Source organism: Chlamydotis macqueenii, chromosome 15 (genome assembly GCF_036417535.1).
Source record: "Chlamydotis macqueenii isolate bChlMac1 chromosome 15, bChlMac1.mat, whole genome shotgun sequence".
NCBI lineage: Eukaryota > Metazoa > Chordata > Aves > Otidiformes > Otididae > Chlamydotis > Chlamydotis macqueenii.
Window position 1 is genome coordinate 8,447,129 of NC_141570.1, and position 18,666 is coordinate 8,465,794.

Below are 18,666 nucleotides of genomic sequence, written 5' to 3' on the forward strand. Positions count from 1 at the left end.
TAGGGACAGACATTTGTAGCATAGCTACTGTTAGTTAAGAATGTGATTATCCTGCCCCATTTTTATTTGCATTCCAAAAAGCAAGTCCATTATACTCATGAACATTGAAATCCTCAGACAAAAAGAATAACAGACTCTCATGTAACTGCTGGAAAAAAAAAAGTAGAAATATTATTTTTCTGTCCAGCATCTCCCTTGATACATCTCAGAGAAGAACCCAATTCAGTGGCAGCAGAAAGAAAATTAATTCCTTTTCTAGTCGTAGCAGATGGTAAGAGACCTGAATCTGTGTAAGACGTAAACAGGTCTTGTAGGAGCTCTGTGAATTCCTGCAATAGCCAAGATTGTTTTAACATACATAAGACCACCTCAGGCCCTCTGCAGAGAATAAGCTCTGGACATTGTTTCTACTTATGGAACCTAACAGCATCTGTTCCAAGGACCATGGAAATCAGAACATTTAAGATTTACCATAGGTTCACCACATCCTATCTTCCAAACCAGAAGATAGCATAACAGGCACTCTGAAAAGGCAAGGGGTTTAGATAAATTTCAAGAAGGGCTAGCAAAAAAAAAAAAAGGAGCAGTTTCAGAGATAGGGGGAATAACACCAAAGCCACGATACTTGTTCTGCTACCAATTTATGCCACTATGTCACCAGGCATAATTAGTGATGAAGTGGTATAGAAGCTGGGATGGTAATAGGCTGTTAGCTCACACCTGAGCAACAGGTAAATAATACCATGCAAAGCTATAACTGATCAGATCCTTGGCTATCAACACACGAAGCACAGCTACCTCATTCATTGCAGAGGCACACAAATATCTGGGCAGTACACAAATGAACACCAAGAAGGAATCCACTCTCCATTACATTGTATGAATTTGGTACTACAACTAACAGGACTCAAACATCAGTGATAGTTCAGATAGCATCTATGTCCAAAGCGACAATACCTATTGAATGAGTAGGAATACTGTGATTCTTGAAACACTCTTCTGTACAGAAAGCGAAGGAAAACTTTCACATTTGCCTTTAGAAAACTTTTGTCACTTATGCAGTATCACCCGGAGAAGGGAAATAGCTCTCCTTTCCACAAAGCTGTTCTGCAGAGAAGCCAGAAAGACAAGTTTCTATGCAGTAAACCCACCAACTGCTGGGGAAGGATGCAAATGCTGTGGTAGCAAATGCTCTCTTGGATGTATCCCTTTAGAAGTGAATATAGGAAAGAGAATTGACAGATCAAACTTTTGTCCTTTGTGTGTCCCTTAGTTAAACAAGATAGACAAGATCGCTGTCAGCAATAATTAATATTTATAGGTATACGGTTGAAAAAAAAAACTGGAGTCATTCAAGATGATAAGATTACAAGCAAAAGTTCAATGAAAAATATAAGCTATATATTTATATATAAACTCCAGCATGAACTAGGCAACAGTTCAGACTCTTACCAGGCTCTCCTTGCTGCTGTCATGAGCTGCAAGGCAAGGGCCGAGCAAGAGGATTCCTTTGCCCTTAAATGACTTACTCTAGCCCTCTTGCATAGAATGGAGCTACCAGTCCCATGGCTGCCCCTGGCAGTCCCAGCAGACCTCCCTGCCTGCCTAGGACAGCATGGCCTATCTTGTGTTCAGCAAGTTCTGTGAGAAGAGTATCTGCTAGCAGCCCGTACTAGGCTGCTGAGTCTTGAAATTGCTTGCAGAAGAGATTTCATACAACTATGGAGTTTTCCCTGCCCCCTTCTAATGACTTCCACATGTTTTCATCTTACAGCACTGGCACTTCACAGGAAGGACTTGTTCATGGTATTCCAAGTTGATTCCACATGGCTACATGTTTCCTAATACTAATCTACAAATAGGTTACTAATTTGTGTTACCATCCAATGAACCATAGAAATCACTCTCATCAACTTTTTGAAAAATACAGAACTCTTCCTCCTATTCACTTCCTTTTTTCAGACGTGACTTTTTTTACAAGTGAGTTAAGCAATAAAATTTCCCATCATCATTGTTAACAGGAATGCAAAAGTCAGCGAGTCACATGTACTGGAGATGAAAACCAAAGACATGGAATTTTAGAATTCCAGCAACGCCGTGATCATATCCTAATAGAATTATGAATAACTCTGACTTGCAAAAGAACAAATTAGTGTGTTTCATTATTAAACATCTCATAACAAAACGGCAAGTGCTGAAATAAAATAATGTCCTTCTATGTTTAGACTTCTAAGAATCCACCTGTTGCAGGCCTAAAAAATCTACAGAAAAACAACAGCTTTAGGGTATCAGATTTTTTGGCTGAACTAGCCATCACAGTTGTAGAAAACTAAAGATGCAGGGATGTGACAATTGGATATATTTTTAAAAAATTCCAATATGTAAAGCCCAAAATACAAGCTCTGAATTAAGGAAAAAACCTCAGTAAATAAATTGTGATATCAACTACTAATACATAGTACCCTAAAACCTGTCTTTACCCTAGAGCTTTCACTTCAGCTTATTGTAAGAATCTTAATTTTATACGGCATTTTGAGTTTAAACCCTCCCTGCATATATTAGATATACCTGAAACAAGAACACTGGAAAAGTTGGGATGGAATATTCAGTAATACTCATGCCTGCTATTTTAATTATTCACTGGAAACGAAATAAAAGTCAGTCATAACTGATACAGCATTTCAATAGCTCCATTGTCTGCAAGAGCTGCACTATTAATTTAATATGCTGTGTAGCACAGTTGTCAGAAGGATGGCTTTGATTGTACAAGTGCCTCAGTGAAGCACCTTTGCTGAAGCTGAGCGCTTCTTTATGTTATTCCCTTCCCCAAAACAAGGCTAAATATTCATATTAGATATCACTAAATGTCACAGAGTTCCATTAAACCTTATTCATGCCTATGTAAACCACAAACGTGCATTTTCTAGTTAGTGTTCACACTACCTTTAGTGGTATGTCATAATTCAAGTCAATTTAAAAGCCCTCAGGTTTTGAGTTTTTTCATGCTGTCATCCCCACCATTAAGGCACCATTTCACAGTTGGGCTAAGCCTGTAACACACACCAAGAAAAGGAAGTTTGAAAGTTATTCCCCTTACTCGTTATAACTGTTTTTCTTTTGCACCGAAGTAGCCACAGGATATGTTTCCCTGCACGGACACACATGGCTGCTAGAGAAGCCTCAGCTGGGAGGAGTTACACTGGTGCTCACACAGAGCAGAATCAAGGGAGGGAGAAAAACACTGGTACTCCCCCCTCCAGCTAAAGCACTGCTGTGGGTCATTTATGGAAGCAAAAGTCTCAATGCTGTGAAGCACAGCAGATGCTCTGCAGTGGGCAATCTTCCTGCATAGCCAATTAGGATGCAGATATTCTGAATAAAACACTCGCTGTGAGCGTGAAGCAGGACTGAACCAGCATCAACCCTGAATGAGGTATTCATAAGACACCTGAAGTAGGGATGGATTTCAGACTGTAGTAAGTCTCAGATGCCTCCTCTTCCTTGGGGAGGGAATTTTCAGTCATTCCATTTTGCTAGGAATAAGTCCTGGATATCTGGGAGTGGGGAAGTATAAAAAACTATCAGACACACAATTCAGGACTGACCTCTTCTATCCCTGTTTATTTTCTTAGGTCAATTAATGGCACTGCCCAAGGAAGGTAAAAGAACCAGGCCTTCTTTTCTCTCACCTTGGGCCCACAGGCTATTAATCCCTCTCAAGTACAGTCATTTAAGATATCAACCCCTTGATTCCTGAAGAATTTTTTTTTTCTCTCAGACATAGTATTTAAAGAGGAGGAACATTTTGTATAGTAAGAGCCCTAAGTGCTGCTCCTTAACAACACTGTAGGATTATTTTAGACTCCACCAGTTTATCCTGCATACAGGTCAACTGTGTAGCTGAAGTCACTTACTTCCAGTGAAAGCTATCCAGCGGGCATATTTAGTAGCTTCTCTTCGCCAGTGGGAAGCCACCAGCAAACCACATGTGACAGTTAGTGAAATGATTCCCATAATGATGAAAAATAACGTAGTGACCCACTCAGGAGGCAGCCGTGGAGGAATACAGGTCCTGTCACGTCCATGGATCGTTTGACACTGTCGCACAAGGCCCACTGTGAGAGCACCTGAAAATACATAGCAGAGAGGCAAGTAAACTTTCAAAATCCTCTCTGAGGGGTGCTCAATTGCAAACTAAAGCTCAGAATTGTGCAAAATTAAGGGATTCTTTCTTTGATGAACCTTAATAAGCCTTTCAAACACAGAGGATGGGGTGGCATGCTTTAAACATCTGCCTTCATGTTCTTTCATCATACGTTCGGCAAGTTGAAGTGAGATGGCTGCAAGCTGTATCTGGTTCTTGAGTGGCAATCACCATCTAATCAAAGGGATAAAGCACTCCTACAAAGCCTGCCAATATCAGCTAAAGTGGTAGCTTTAGGATCACTCCCTCATCTGTGCAAGATGAAATACTTTTATAATCTAACGAAATGAGCTGCAGCCCCCTGAAATGCCTTTAATTGTCTAATGCCTTTTTCCCTCATCTGTAAATACAGCTTTAATCCTCAAAGTCTTGCAGCAGAAACTGCATTTAATTCATAGCAAGATTTTAAGAAAATTAACACAACACTTTTTGACAACAGTGCTTTAAGAGTCCCTCTATGCAAAAGACTGGTCAATTCTTTTGACAGCTAACAAGAGTTACAACACACACAAACTGGGGTATCTACACAAAAGATCTATCAAAAAGATCCTAAAAACAGGACAAGGGTGGTATATGAACCATAAAGTTCTACGCAAAATAAGGTATTTTCTGTTAAATAACCCACTCTCCTGATTTAAAATCAGTGCTTTTGAGACTCACAACAAATCTTTTAGTAAGCTTTACTAATGAAGTTTCTCTTCATTTGGAAAATTTTAACCCAAAATTAACATGCAAGACTTAAAACACATTTCTTCCAGTGTCTCTTAAACATTATGTCCTGTATTTCTCAATTTTGTCCCTTCTTCTGAACTCTTTTCCTAAATAATCACAATTATCCTTTATCTAAATTAGGAGTAGAAAACAACAGTGGATAATATAAGAGTAAATGTCTTCCTCCACAAATTACTGTAAGTAAATATTGTTACAGTTGACCTGTTTAAAATAAAAACAGGGCAACTTCAAAACAATTACAGTAAGACTTGGAAGCTTAGGTTTAGCATGTCTTTTGGAGGGAGAAAAAACTGTCATACTTTTTAGCTTCTTTTGGAAAAAAAAAAAAAAGCATGAAGCAAAGAAGCATGGCAATAGCCACAAGGGTAACTGGTTAGCCCTAGCATGCACCTCCCAGCACCCTGCCGCCAACTTCTACAAGTGTTCAGATCCTGTCTGCTTACACCTTAGCAATCAGTACCAGCAGAATCGGCTTCTGAGCTTAGAATCACTGGGTTAGGAGGCAGAATATAATGTTTTATTAGATGTAGTGTTCTGATACGCTCCTAGAGCATGAGAAGAGCCAAGAGCAAAAATATTACTGAATCAGTTCTCTTGAAGCATTCCTGGAACCTTTGTTTAGACTATGTTTTTGCCATATTCAAATACGTCCTTTTATTCATATATTCATCAACTGAAAGATTCAGAGATGAATTTCCAGCTAAAAGTTGAAGTAAAACCCTTTTAAAAGTGTCAGTTACAATCCCAACAAAACTAGCATTTTCTACTCCAGATACACAGCAGTCACACCATTGCTGTGCACCAGGATTACACAACTAAGCCAGAATTACAAGAGCAGCCTTGCACAGCTACAGCTCACATACCTGATGTGAAAACAGCACACAGTTTTACATGAACTGCTTCTCAGTTGCTTTTTCATAGCCTGTAATGTTTTCATTTTACATCAGCTGCTGGGGCAGAGGGGAGATGTGCGTGTGTCCTTAAAAGCCAAGCTCCCTGAAACACACACAAGTTGCAGAACCTCATACAAAACACTAAGTAGTTTCCTGTAGTTTGTAGATAAAAAGGCTATTATTCACTGCAGTATCACAGAACAGGAAATTAATCCAAAGCACTCCACAAGACTAGGATTTAACAACAATTTTACTACACTTACAGTAGAAGTCAGGTTTTTTTTCTAAACTGCAATTCTAATCTAAAGAATTACTTCATAAAAATGACATCACACAATCAACAGAAGTTTCCTGAATTTAGAGACCTCTCCTGAATTCAGTGGCAATAATTTAGTGCATTTTTAACTCTGTCAAAAGCAACAGTGATAAGAACCACTGTGCTGGACTCCATTCCATTTTGTGTTAAATGAAACCAAAGAACAGTTGCTATAGATGAGCACGTATTAGAAAGAGACAACTAACTCATCTTTCAGATCCAATTTGCAGTTTATATCAGAGACATTTTTCCATTAACTAGAGCACATTTAACATATTAGATTCAGAGAGGACCAGCAGTGCTGTATCTAGAGGAAACAGAAAAGAACTCCATCTTGAACTACTATTTTTCAGTGCAATTTTTTTGCTGTCAACATCTACTCCAAGGGTTGATTCTCTCTCTCAAAAAAAAAGGCCAACAAACCCACAACTGAAAATGAAAAAAAAAAAAGAACAACCAGTTAAATCTCTGAATTGTAAGTACCAGGGTAGTATCCCTTTTGAAGACACAAGGATAGTTGCAAGAAACTACTCAGAGCAGGGTTTCCTAAACATCACTCCTGGTGCCCAAGTAGTTCCACTCTTCTTTTTTTTTTTTAATCACAGTTTTGAAGTGTCAGCAAATAAATTTCAGGATTTGCCGTTTTGGTGGAAAAATACTGAACTTTATGGTTATGCTTTTGCTAACACATACTTAGTATCTTCTCTAAACTCTGCTTCATGGATTACACAATTTTGAAGTAGATATACTCTGTATCCAAGGTTTTGAACCTTGAGTCTGCAAGTTCTAGGGAGGTAAATGGACGGCAAGAGAAGGTTTGTAAACTATTTCTAAAGGTTCCTCAAAGGTAACTTGGAGAAACAACCTCATTATGTCCTCATAAATTTAGTTAAAGTTCAAGTTCACTACACAGGAATACCTCACTTGTGTACGTAAACTGGGCAGAAGGAAATTGAACCTCATAGCTTGCTCCCACAGTGACAAATCTCCTGCTGAATGCAGACTTCAAAAGAAATTTCTGGTGTGGAAAGACAGTATTTATCTGCCATGAAATTCAAAAGAAGAGTGGGTTTACATGGTATTTTATTGTCTTGGTCCCTTTTAAAAGCAATTAAGAAAACAGTTGCCAGGCAGCTGCCAAACTAACTTGTTAGAGAAAATCATGTTTAACCTTGAAGGAGGGTCTGAGCTACCGAATCGATCAGTCTCCTTCTGGCTGTAGTTAGACAACAGCCCGACAGTCCATCTCAAGCCAGTCACCAAGTTCCACTCTGATCGCTACGTAAAAGAGGTTTTTAGTCATTCCCCGAGAACAATTCCAGCATAATTGCTGAAAATCTAAGCACATAACAGAGGAATATAACAAACAGCATGGCTAATGCTAGTAGATTAGGCAGCTTAGAGGTGGATGCAGCTAAAACTTGTGCAGTGGAGTAACAACACCTGCCCATCCTCCACCATCCTCCACCGCTGGCACTGTGCAGCCTTTGGGAGCTAAAATGACAACCTGGAGATGCAGGGGGCTGCTCCCTTTCTCTCGTATGTCTCTCCCTCCGTAGCTTCCGAGACTGGCATTATGCAGGTCAGTACAGCTAGTGGAAGAGGTGATTAGGATATATATTTCTAATTACTAAAAATGAGATTCAGCCTTGATAAAAACAGAGAATGCCGCACTGAGCAAACGTCAGTGAAGCAGTCCTTAGTCTTCTCCAGTAGATCTATTCCCTAAAGTGCCAGTGCATTTCAAACACATTAAACAATGTTCCAGTGGTGACAGTCTGGCTATAGCCAGGACTCCAGTTTATACCAGTGAAAGATTTCATTATCATATTCCTACACTACCGCATCTGACTCCTCCAGACCACTGGTAATGGTTATTTTCTGACACTGCATATTTTCACTAGAATCACTAATAAAAAGACTCTGTAATAAATTCACCAACATTTAGGAGCATCACCTGTTTAACAATTAAGTTTCACAAAACCATTGATGGAAAGAAAGGAAAAGACACCAAAGTAAAGAAAGGCAAGCTCTAGTTTTCCCCCTGTGTGCAGATGTGCGCCTGCCACGGAGCGGACCCACAAGTCCCACTACAGCCCTGCCATTGCTGTGCCATCCCTCTCCTGTTTCCGTGGTAACTGCAGAGCCACCAAAGAGGAATCACACGGTATGGAGAGAAACAAAGATTGCTGCAGCCCTTTCACTCCCCCACCTCTCCATCACTTCTGAATTATTAAAAATGGCACAGCGATGCCATGGCTGAAAAGCAGTAGCATAATAACAGCTATTCACATGTTCGCTGTTCGTCTATTATCTGATTGCCAGAACACATGGGATCAAGCGTGCCAGACGGACACAGGAGAGTTGCCACTGCCATGAAGAGCTTACCATAGCATGAGAAGCAACTAATATGGTAAAAGCAAGATGCAGTGAACAAGGTAGGGCTCAAACATCAGAAGGTCACAGAGTTCCGCAGCCCTGCTGTCACATGAACATACAAAGCATAAATCCTCAGAACTGCTCTTACTCATACAGCTTGGGGTACCTGCTCCTCCTCTGCCCTCCGCTACTGTCCCCACTTGAAAATGTCCTTACTCTTTCCCATCATTTTAGAGAAAATGCTATTCCTTGAGTTTAAATGCATCTGCAACCCTTTATATTTCTTAACAACAGCTTCCTCACTTTGACCTTTCATGTATCAACCACATCCTTAGCAAAATGCTTATTACTAACAGTAAATAAATATGACAGGGCAATATGCCTTGTGAGGAGGTTAAAACACCAACCGCTCCCAGACAGCCCGCCCTCCCTCGCTGTCCTGATGAGATGGCGTAGTTCTGCTAGAAACCCCAGTTGTGACTGCCAGACAATTTCTGCTCAAACAAGATACTTTTTTTTTTTTTTTTTTTAGTGTACTGTGGACTTGTTAAACCATCTTTGCTAAGCGAAGAGCACAGTTTACAGGGTTCCTAATGAGGTGTTGGTGACGTAAGTACTGCCAATATGGCAAGGACACCGATAAGTTTTATGTTTTAGTAACGAGCACGGTACATGGAGCTATGTTATTTGGGCACACTAAAACATTCATTGCTGCTGGTTAGGTAACAGTCACATGCCAGAGAATGACATAAGTAAAATAAGGGCAGCTTAGTTAAGCCATTCCCTGTAACTCTTATTGGGCCACAGACAAGGACAGTAGGAAATTAAGATGTTCTTGGAAAGTTTGTAAGTTCTATCCAATTAATAAGCTTGAATGGAAAAAGGTCTAGGTCCATCTAAGGAACAGCCTGAAGCTGTTGAGTGCACAGCTGTAGCTTGCTACCCAATCAAAATGGAAACTTCAAAGGTCTAAAGAGAATGCAGTGATTTGTTCATGGCAGACTGATTCCCTCCACCAATGTTAAGGATAACCATCAAGCTGACTTTGGCCACCTTGCCTTTAACATGTCTGCTGCTCCTTGCCAGCAACCAAGCCTCTCTGACAGAAGACTGCTTTCAAAACGAGCAAAGCATAGCCGAGGAATTCCTGAGAGGAACAAACAACAGAGCACGGTGAGAATAGTTCCAACACAACTGCCCGTAACAGCAAACAAGGAGGAGGTATTTCCATAAAGAAAATGTTTCTAAGTCATCCAAGGAATTTGGCAGTTTAAGTGGGATGTTTCCCAGTCTTACATATGGAATTTATTTTCCTGCAATGGGCACTTTAAGTGATGTTACTATATAAAGGGGTAAGACAAAAATCACTTATTTAGGTTTATTTACATGCATTTTGTTTGGGGGAAATTTTCTATTAACTCTATATTCCAGGCATTAGTTCCTTAAAACAGAGTAATCTCCCTTCTGCCTTTCCTGAAATCCAGGGAACTGGACAGTGCTGATCCTTCCCTACCATAGCCTGGGAGGTCACTCCAGGGTGCATATAGTTAGTTCTACTTATTCTAGTGTAAAACTCCATCAGAAATCATGCTCAGTACCCTCACTTATGAGGAGATTAGTCATTCTTAGAGTAAGCAACGCAGAAGGTTAAGAAAAAGCTAAGCTTTTGCAGAATACACACCACCTCTGGTGCGAAGAGGAAAACGATACAGCACCCTGCTGGTTTGCAAAGCACTTCAAAACGAAGGAGGAAAAAAGGATTAACAATGCTGGGGAAGACCTCTTGATTCTAAAAGGCATGGTCCATGTCGTTAAACAGAATCACAGGATTTCTGTATGCAAGGTCCCACGGAATGATGCCCAAAGGCACAGCTCTTATAATTTCTTTTAATCTACAACTGCTCAGAATTATAGCCTTGTAAAAGGAAATATAGTTATTCCTCATCTAAATTTTCAGCCATTGACCCATTAAAGCAATTTAAAAAATCTTTACACCCTCAAATAATGTCAAATCAGAGCATTTTGTAAAACAGCACATACACCCAATTAACAGCAGCTAAGAAACCATAAGCAAGCCGAACCCCCCGTCCTCCACTTTTTTGCTTAGGTTATTGTTGTAGCACAAGACAATAATTGGATTACACCTAAATAACTGTAAAGGGTATATAAAAGGATCAAAATATAACATAGGATCAACTGCCAGTTTCCAATCAAGTAAGAGAATACAGTATCTGTTACTGCTCTTACATAAATAATTACTTCGTTTGTGAGGGATGGGGGTAGTTGAAATAGATGCTCTTTAGCACTTACGCCGCTAAAGTTACTCCGAGGTTACCATGCAAGTACAGTATTCAGGATGTGGCACGGTAGATTGATTCTTTTACTGCGGATGTTCCAATATGTCGTTCAGTTAGTAGATTAGGAGGCAACCAAGTTCAGACTTACTAAAGTAAGATTAATGAATGCTAAAGGATGATCTATACAGAAGCTTAAAAGAATAACACAGGATTAACTGCAAAGGCACAGAACAGAGGAGTTCAAAACAAAGGGATTATGAATGATCTTTCCTGTCTTTTGTATGCCGGATCTTATGTTTTTGGCATTCACTCTGATTTGTCTCTCAAATCATCTAATAGGTATTTTAACCCTGGAAGAAAAGCTTTAGAGTTTCTCACTTTGAAGCAGACCAGATGCAAGATCAATTAATATGCCCACTGGATATTTATTGGTACAAAACAAACACCTAAGAAATATTTATACAATGTTAAAAGATCAATTTTAATAAAGACCTATATTTACTTGCAATGTCCTTGTGTATCTAGAGAGCATGTTTTAAGAGCAATTCAAGTCAATATTGCAAGATAGAGCATGTTATTATATAAGCTGCTATTTCTCTTCCACTCCGTCTATCACCTCCTCTGAAACCAGAACATTCTCTCCCTTTCAAACCAACTTTGAAATGCACTATCCTTCTTGCTCTAGAGGTGTAAAGGATGTTGCCTTGTTTCAGGAGCTAAGTGACTTTCTTAAAAACACTCATATTGGCAACAATAGGTGAGGTAACATCACTAGCTACAAGCACAGCTTATGCTAGCTATGAGGAACCTACCAACTGAATTCTATTTAACAATCTAATGTCCAGGGAATTTAATTTATTAGGTACCATTTCTGGCATTCTTTAGAACTTCAAAGCTTACTGGCTTTTAAACAGAAGAATTCTCATTTTTAAAGTCTAAACTCAATGTTAAAAGAGTTGTGGTGCATTAGCAGAAAAGCCTGCCTTGCTGCTGAAGACCATCTGGTGCCTGAGTTGTCTCAAAAGTTTTCAATTCAGTGTTTGTCTCATGCTTAATTCAAACCAAATCCCCGCTCCACAAAACCCACAGTCTTCTCCCTCCCTCCTCCAACCCCCAAAGAGAAAAAACATCAGGGGCCATCTATTGGGAAAGATCCTTATGACTTACACGTATTAGAAAAGTTTATTACTACAGATGACAATAATTATGATAGAAGAGTTGTAAGTGATGTTTAAATTGCAGACATTTGGACCAATAAAAAGCAAGTTTATTTCTGAATTCCAACATACAAGTTTCAATGCCATGATGCTTGTGTATTGGGGTAGGTTTTTTTTACGTTTGGTTTTTGGAGGTTTTTTTTTTTTTGTTTGGTTTGGTTTTTTTTTTTTTCAGCCGAGATGGACCACCACACACTGAAAGAGCTATCCTCAGGCAACAATGCAGGAACAACTCTCCCGAGGACACAACAAAGGCTCTGTGTGTTCTCATGTACCAGAGCCAAGAAATCTGCCCACGCTAAAGGTATTCTTTCCTACTTCAGAAGGGAGCATTAATTAAATGTTGGTAAACAGGATCTCTAATAAGTTGCATCCTTCTGGTTGTTTATTTTCTGACACTACAAGCATTTTCACAATAGGATAGTGTTGTCAGTGACTAGAATCTTCACAGTTTCTGAAGTGGCAAGGGCCTGGGAAAAAAAGAGAGAACTTAAAAAAAAAAAATAAAAAACCCTAATGTTTTATTTAACTTAAAAAAAAACAAACAAAAAAAATTCCATAGTTACTTCAATGTTTCCCCCAACCAAAACAGAGCTACTCAAAGTTGACAAAATTCACTGCCTAAAAAAAGAAAGATCAAAGACAGTGTCAATATTTAAGTTATTTTTCTAGTCATCTACACCAGTTTTATGCCATATGTTCAGTTGAAAGCCAGAAGCTATGACACCTACAGCTGTTCTACCATTTAACATCTGATGAGTTTGAGTTCTTTTTAACAGAGTTATATTTGGCTTCAGACAGAGCTGTAAAATGATACCTCTCTATCCAATACAGCACACAACCCTACCCCAGCCTTCTCAGAAATGGTCTGCTAACCACTTCACAATCATATGGTTGATGTGCAGGCTCTTCAAGGCTGGCCACCATCTACAGGCGCCAGGGACATGAGGTGGCTAGGCTGGGTCAGTAATGGTAGCACCAGAGTTTGCCACATAGTACAAACACAACGAGCAAGAAATTCTGGATCTTCAGAGTTCAGTGGATCAACTTCCACATAGGTGTCTTATAAGGTGGTCTGTTCACAGACTGGCAGTAACTGGACTTCAGAGCTCTCAATTTTTAACTCCAGCATATCTAAAAGCACCGTTTCATCAAGTCAGTTGAATTTCAAACTTAATAGATGTCCAAATAGATCAGGACAGATAAACCAAAGCTCCCAAATCACACCAAGTAAAGCATCCTATTGTTCACTCTCTCTTTATTCATAAAGATTAAATATCTGTCAACCTTCCCGGTTGCTTCCTCCGAAACAACTTCTCCAGCCTAGTGACAAGGGTATTCAAGGGTAGGGAGAAAATTCAGGTTCTGGCCCTGCCCTCAAGATTGCTGGTGCATTTTATCAAATGAAATTCAGGAGGAATAAGGATCATCTTCCTGTCAGTCGTAACTGTTGTGCTTCGCGCTGATCTCAGCTTGCGTCAGACATGCTCCAAGGAAACCCACTGATCTGGCTCTTCCATGGCCTTATGAATCACCCACTGGTGTAAGGTGAAAGAGAAGTGTTGAAATGCCGTTTGGCATTTATATGGTTAGAAACATATTTGCAGGTTTTAGGTGTCTGCTCTGCAAACACTCAGCCTAAATACACCTTATGTGCTTGAATGCTTTCTTAAAGCCAAACCTAACTTTCTCCTGGTCTACTGCTGAGAGCAAATTCTAGGCCCAGACTGCCAGAAACTACAACAGAACTTGCTAAATAAAGAACAAACTATTCAAAAAGCAAATAAAATGTACTAACAATTTGGTGTCAGTTTCTTTAAATGATGTAACTGATGGCAGGATCATATTTATAGCAATGAGGACATAAGAAGGGAAGGAAGAAGTAATACCTTTTATTACAGCAACTAAAATAATTGGAAAGATTAAGTACATTTCTGGTCTTCCAAGCCCTTCCTTGGGCACACAAGTTTCCCCTTACTCCACTAACTGGGGATATAAAAGATACTATCGCTGTCTACTAGACTTGCTTTATTCCGTAAAGCACCTTTGTCAATTGAAGAATGGCACCTAGATGTCCCAAGACGTATTTAATTGCAAACAGAGTAATATTTCAAGTAGAATAAAACCTAACCTTAATTTTTATTCCTAAAGGCATTTTTAAACTCTTGCCAAATCTGTGTATGACATGCTTGTAACAACTGGCAATACAGGTTAAACTGCACTTTAAACAGGGATTAGGTACAGGGCCAACAAAGAATTTATTCTCTGCACGTAAAACTTCATGTGCTGAAAGACAGACTGACATATGGCTTAATTACAACCTGTCCTCAAGGACAGCCAGCACATAGGTTCCGGGCTGATCAACATTTTAAGCCTCCTCAGTTTAAAAGGTAGCTTTAACTTTTCAGGCAAACTGGAAAAAAAGCCCCAACCTTATTCTGCAGTAATAATTCTCAAATTTCGGCATTTACTTGTTGTTCCCATCACAACAAAAATATTAAAACCAAAAAGAATAGGAAGGCAGGGAGCATATTCAATATTTATCGTAATGTTATATTTTCTTATCCCTTTTGCTAAGGCAAGTCCTTGTTTTAGAAGCCTGCATAATTTAAGCCTGAATTATTTAGGCAATTAACAGGTGCTGTCTGTGTGGTGATAACACTTTCTCCCTTACCACAAATCGGCGTCTACAAAAATAGACTGTAGGAGTCTCGAGACTTCTGCTAGAGAAGACAAACCACTCCTAAACCGTTAAATTTACACTTTACTGAAATAAAATATGACTTTATCTTAACAGCAGGGCTTAGTCCTTTCTGAACAAGTGGGACTATTCTTAAAAAGCAATCAGATGTTATATAGTGCTCCAAAGCACAGATCTCTTAGCATATGTTTATACAGTTGTTATACTGACATTCTGAAACAGAATTCTCTCTAATTTTAGATTCAATATAAACAGGCAATAAATGCTCTGTCACCAACTTTATCTTGCTGAACATACACTTACAGAGAGCAGTTACTTCCGATTACATTGGGCATAAGTCAACACACTTCTATTGTAAAACAGCAGCTACTACTTCTAGCCTCTCTTTATTTCACCATTTTTCATGTATTAAGTTTCAGAGTGTGTCTTTTGTAATTGCCAAGTGACCCAATAATATTCCACTAAAATAATTTATGAGACCACAGTAGAAATTCTCGGCCATTCAATCTTTTCAGGTTTCCTGTACAATCTTGTAGCATCGTTTTTAAATTGAATTAAGTGTGGGTTTAAAAAACAAAGTGAAACATGCCTCTTCCCACATGAGTTTCTACAACGGAGAACTCCATCATTAACACATGAATTTAGGTGCATTATTAGTTTCAGAACGGAATTCAACCCAAGGAAAAAAACAAGTTCTTTCTTCACCCCTGTGACTTCTCTTCCCCCACAGCATGCAACACCTACAATGCTCCTTGCATCAACAGGCACAGTAGATGCCATGTGTTTTCTCCTCTACAAAAAAGGCGATGAGAGTCTTCCACTGTGGCAGTTCTGGAGCTGACACGTCCACTGACAGTGGGAATACTTTTGGTTGCTCTCTATGCTTAAGAAAAGACACCTCTTAACACTGCAATTTATAATATCTCTATTTTGTACAGAGAAGACCAAACATTAAAGCAAATTTTCAAGTCAAGCAAATCACTTTCTATACAAAAGTCAACCTTCAGGAAACTCGAGGTCCATGACAACCTCTTATCAGTTTTCTTCACTTCGCTTTGGCATAGAGACATTCCAATTAAAGGCTGTGTGTGTTTGATGCATTAAGCTCATACTGATGAAGTTACAGATAAAACCATTCTGCCTTACTTCGACATTTGCCCTGCTTATCATGTAAGTGAGGATTCATGTCATTTCAGATGTATACAAGCACTTTACTGCAGAAAGCAAGCAGTTTCACTGAGACATCCTGATAACATTAGTATATATGCCATCAATTTGAGAAGTGTAGAAAGAATCTAGACTTAAAGCAGCTCTTTTGAAGTATTCACAGTACAGCAGTTATGAGGCACACTGAGCAATCAGCTGTCCCATTCTCTCCTATTCTGATCCCATACTTATTCCTCAAAATACAATTAAATTACATTGCTGCCAATAGCTGGACGCAGTCACAGCAAGTCAAGTCGAAACAAAGCAAGAACAACCTGGGCAATGACTGGAGAGCAAGAAAACAGGAAACCCAAGAGTAAGAACTGCAACACTATAAACTGGGAAGTTGGCTCAATGATGAGCGCTACAGAAGTAAACTACTTTACTGCCTATGAACACCATCATTTGATTATTAAATTCTTGGATGTGCCAAACTCAGAGTCAGCTCAGCCCTACAAATGCAGTGTCCAAACAACTGCACAAAGAATTGTTGATGGTCAAATTCAAGGCCTAATGTGAACTGTCTTCAACTGGACAAATATTTAAAGATCTAAGTGGGTTATTAATCATTACACCTTGAGAGACTGTCAACCTTAATAATCCCAAAGTGCTTGTAATTTATGGCACAGAACTGCAGCTACCATGAGGTTCTTGGGTAGCAGCCAACTGTTGCTTATCGCGCTACATTGCATGGATAGGAAACGCTGACTTCTGATACTGCACTAAATCCCTGGGAGGCTTTTGATGCCTTCACAAGGGAGCATTTCAGTTCATCCAAAGGACCCAGACATAACAGACTGAGTATGTTTTGCTCAAAGAGGGGAACTAGACTTTACATACTCTGTGGAATTTTGAATCTCTAACTCTTAGCAGCTAGTGTTTCATTCTTGATTAACTCATCCTGCAGACAAACCATCACAATCAGACTATGTTTCCTAGAGTACCTAAGAGACCAATCTCTTGTAATCAACTCTATTTACAAAATGTAAAAAACATATACAAGATAATACATCAAATAGGAAATCAAATATGATACAAAAGGAAGAAAACAAGAGCTTCACCCTGAGAAAGGATATAGCCTATGACCATTAATTCCATACAGATTCCTATGGAATTAAGCCAGTATAAGTGCTTTGCCAGTCAAATGCTCTAGCTTGTTTCCCCTCTCCTTAAAATAGACACGTACCCTGCACAGATCCTCTTCTCGGACAGATCTCCAGTTTTTCAAATCTGTGTATATCTCCATCAGTCAGAGGCTTGGGGAAGAAAAGTGAGATTGAGCAAAGCAGCTGGAGCACACATAAGGGGATTGCTGCAAAATTACCATAGAACTACTTTCCTGCATATAGCCCTCAATTAAAAAAAAAAAAGTCTCATTCCTTTACTGTGAATGACAATAATAGCTTATAATTATGTAATAAGAAATTAATTTTTAAATATAAAATTGTATAACTATAAATTTAAAACAATTTATAATTTTTCCGAATTACTTTTAACGAGAAATAAAACCAGCCTACAAATTGTATTTGTTCCTCCACACTACAAACAGCATTCTGTATTTTATTTTAAAGTAGATAGCAGCCATTTAACCTCATCAAAGGTCAATATTCCTCCTCATCCATGAGTTACTCTCGTTGCCTTCTTCAGATATACACAGGTATAACCATTGCTGAAAAAGGATTCAAGAACTAGGTGGAGAACTCCCGCATGAGATAAGAATCCTATGTAATGCAGCTGTACTGCAGCAGACAAGAAAAGTTAGTTCTCTCTGCTTTGTTTCCAGACTAGCAAGAAAATACATGGGAAAAAGTTGAGCTGTTGTGAGGTACCTCTAAAAAAAAAAAAAAAAAGGTAAGTCAGGCTTAAAAGTTTGACCTACTGATCTTCTTTGCTTTGGAAAAAGTACAAGTATGGAGTTTACATAATGCTGCTCACATGTAAGCGCTAGCTGGAAACTAAATGATACAAATGTTTTTCATAAGTCTCGATCATTAACAGGATTCCTTTTTTTAAAACCTCAGACAGTTAAGATTCAGACTTTTAAGATTCAAATATTTAAGTTACTCTTGTGTTAATCTGTGTCATCTTGTGGCAACAAATGTAATACACATGCCTAAAATCAGCTCTAAGTTAATTTTAAAAATTATCACTATTAGTGAAACATAGATGGTTCAAAAGCCACAAAGTTGAAGTCTCAACAAGGTACCTTTCCCACAGTTTTTACTGTATATAAAGCAGATTTGCAATCACATACTTCCTCAGTAAAGCATAGGTTAGAAAACAAATCTGTATCTGCACATACTGAACATAATTTAGTTCTATAGTAACTATAGATACTGCTGTGAACTAAATATTTCAAAGAAAAAGTTATTCCAAATACCTGAAATTCAAGTACCTTAGCAAAAACACCTACTATCACAAAAAGACAAATGAAATACCTGTTATTCTTAGATTTTTTTCCTCTGTTTAATCAAGTAAAACTGTAATAGGAAACAAAAGTTAAAAAAATCAAGTTAAAGCCAACAGAAGTTTCTGTGATAACGACACCACCTTTATTTTACAGAGGAAGAAACTGAGGTACTACCACAATAACTTTCCAACATCCCAAGTCAGTCGTGCCGGATGACAGATCTGAAAGGTAAATACAAGTTACTGGCTCCCAGATCTGTACTCTATAATCAGGTATTTCTTATCTGATTGTTTAATACTAATTAGAGAACG

General features: G+C 38.7%; 1 protein-coding gene across 1 annotated transcript in view; it reads right to left on the bottom strand.

The window, feature by feature from the left end:
* Positions 1-18,666, bottom strand: part of MOSMO (modulator of smoothened) — a 33,379-nt gene that overhangs the window by 7,933 nt on the left and 6,780 nt on the right. Inside the window, exon 2 of the mRNA XM_086760200.1 lies at positions 3,915-4,127. Within this exon, the coding sequence (XP_086616326.1) occupies positions 3,915-4,127 (213 nt within the window). The remainder of the gene's footprint in view (positions 1-3,914; positions 4,128-18,666) is intronic.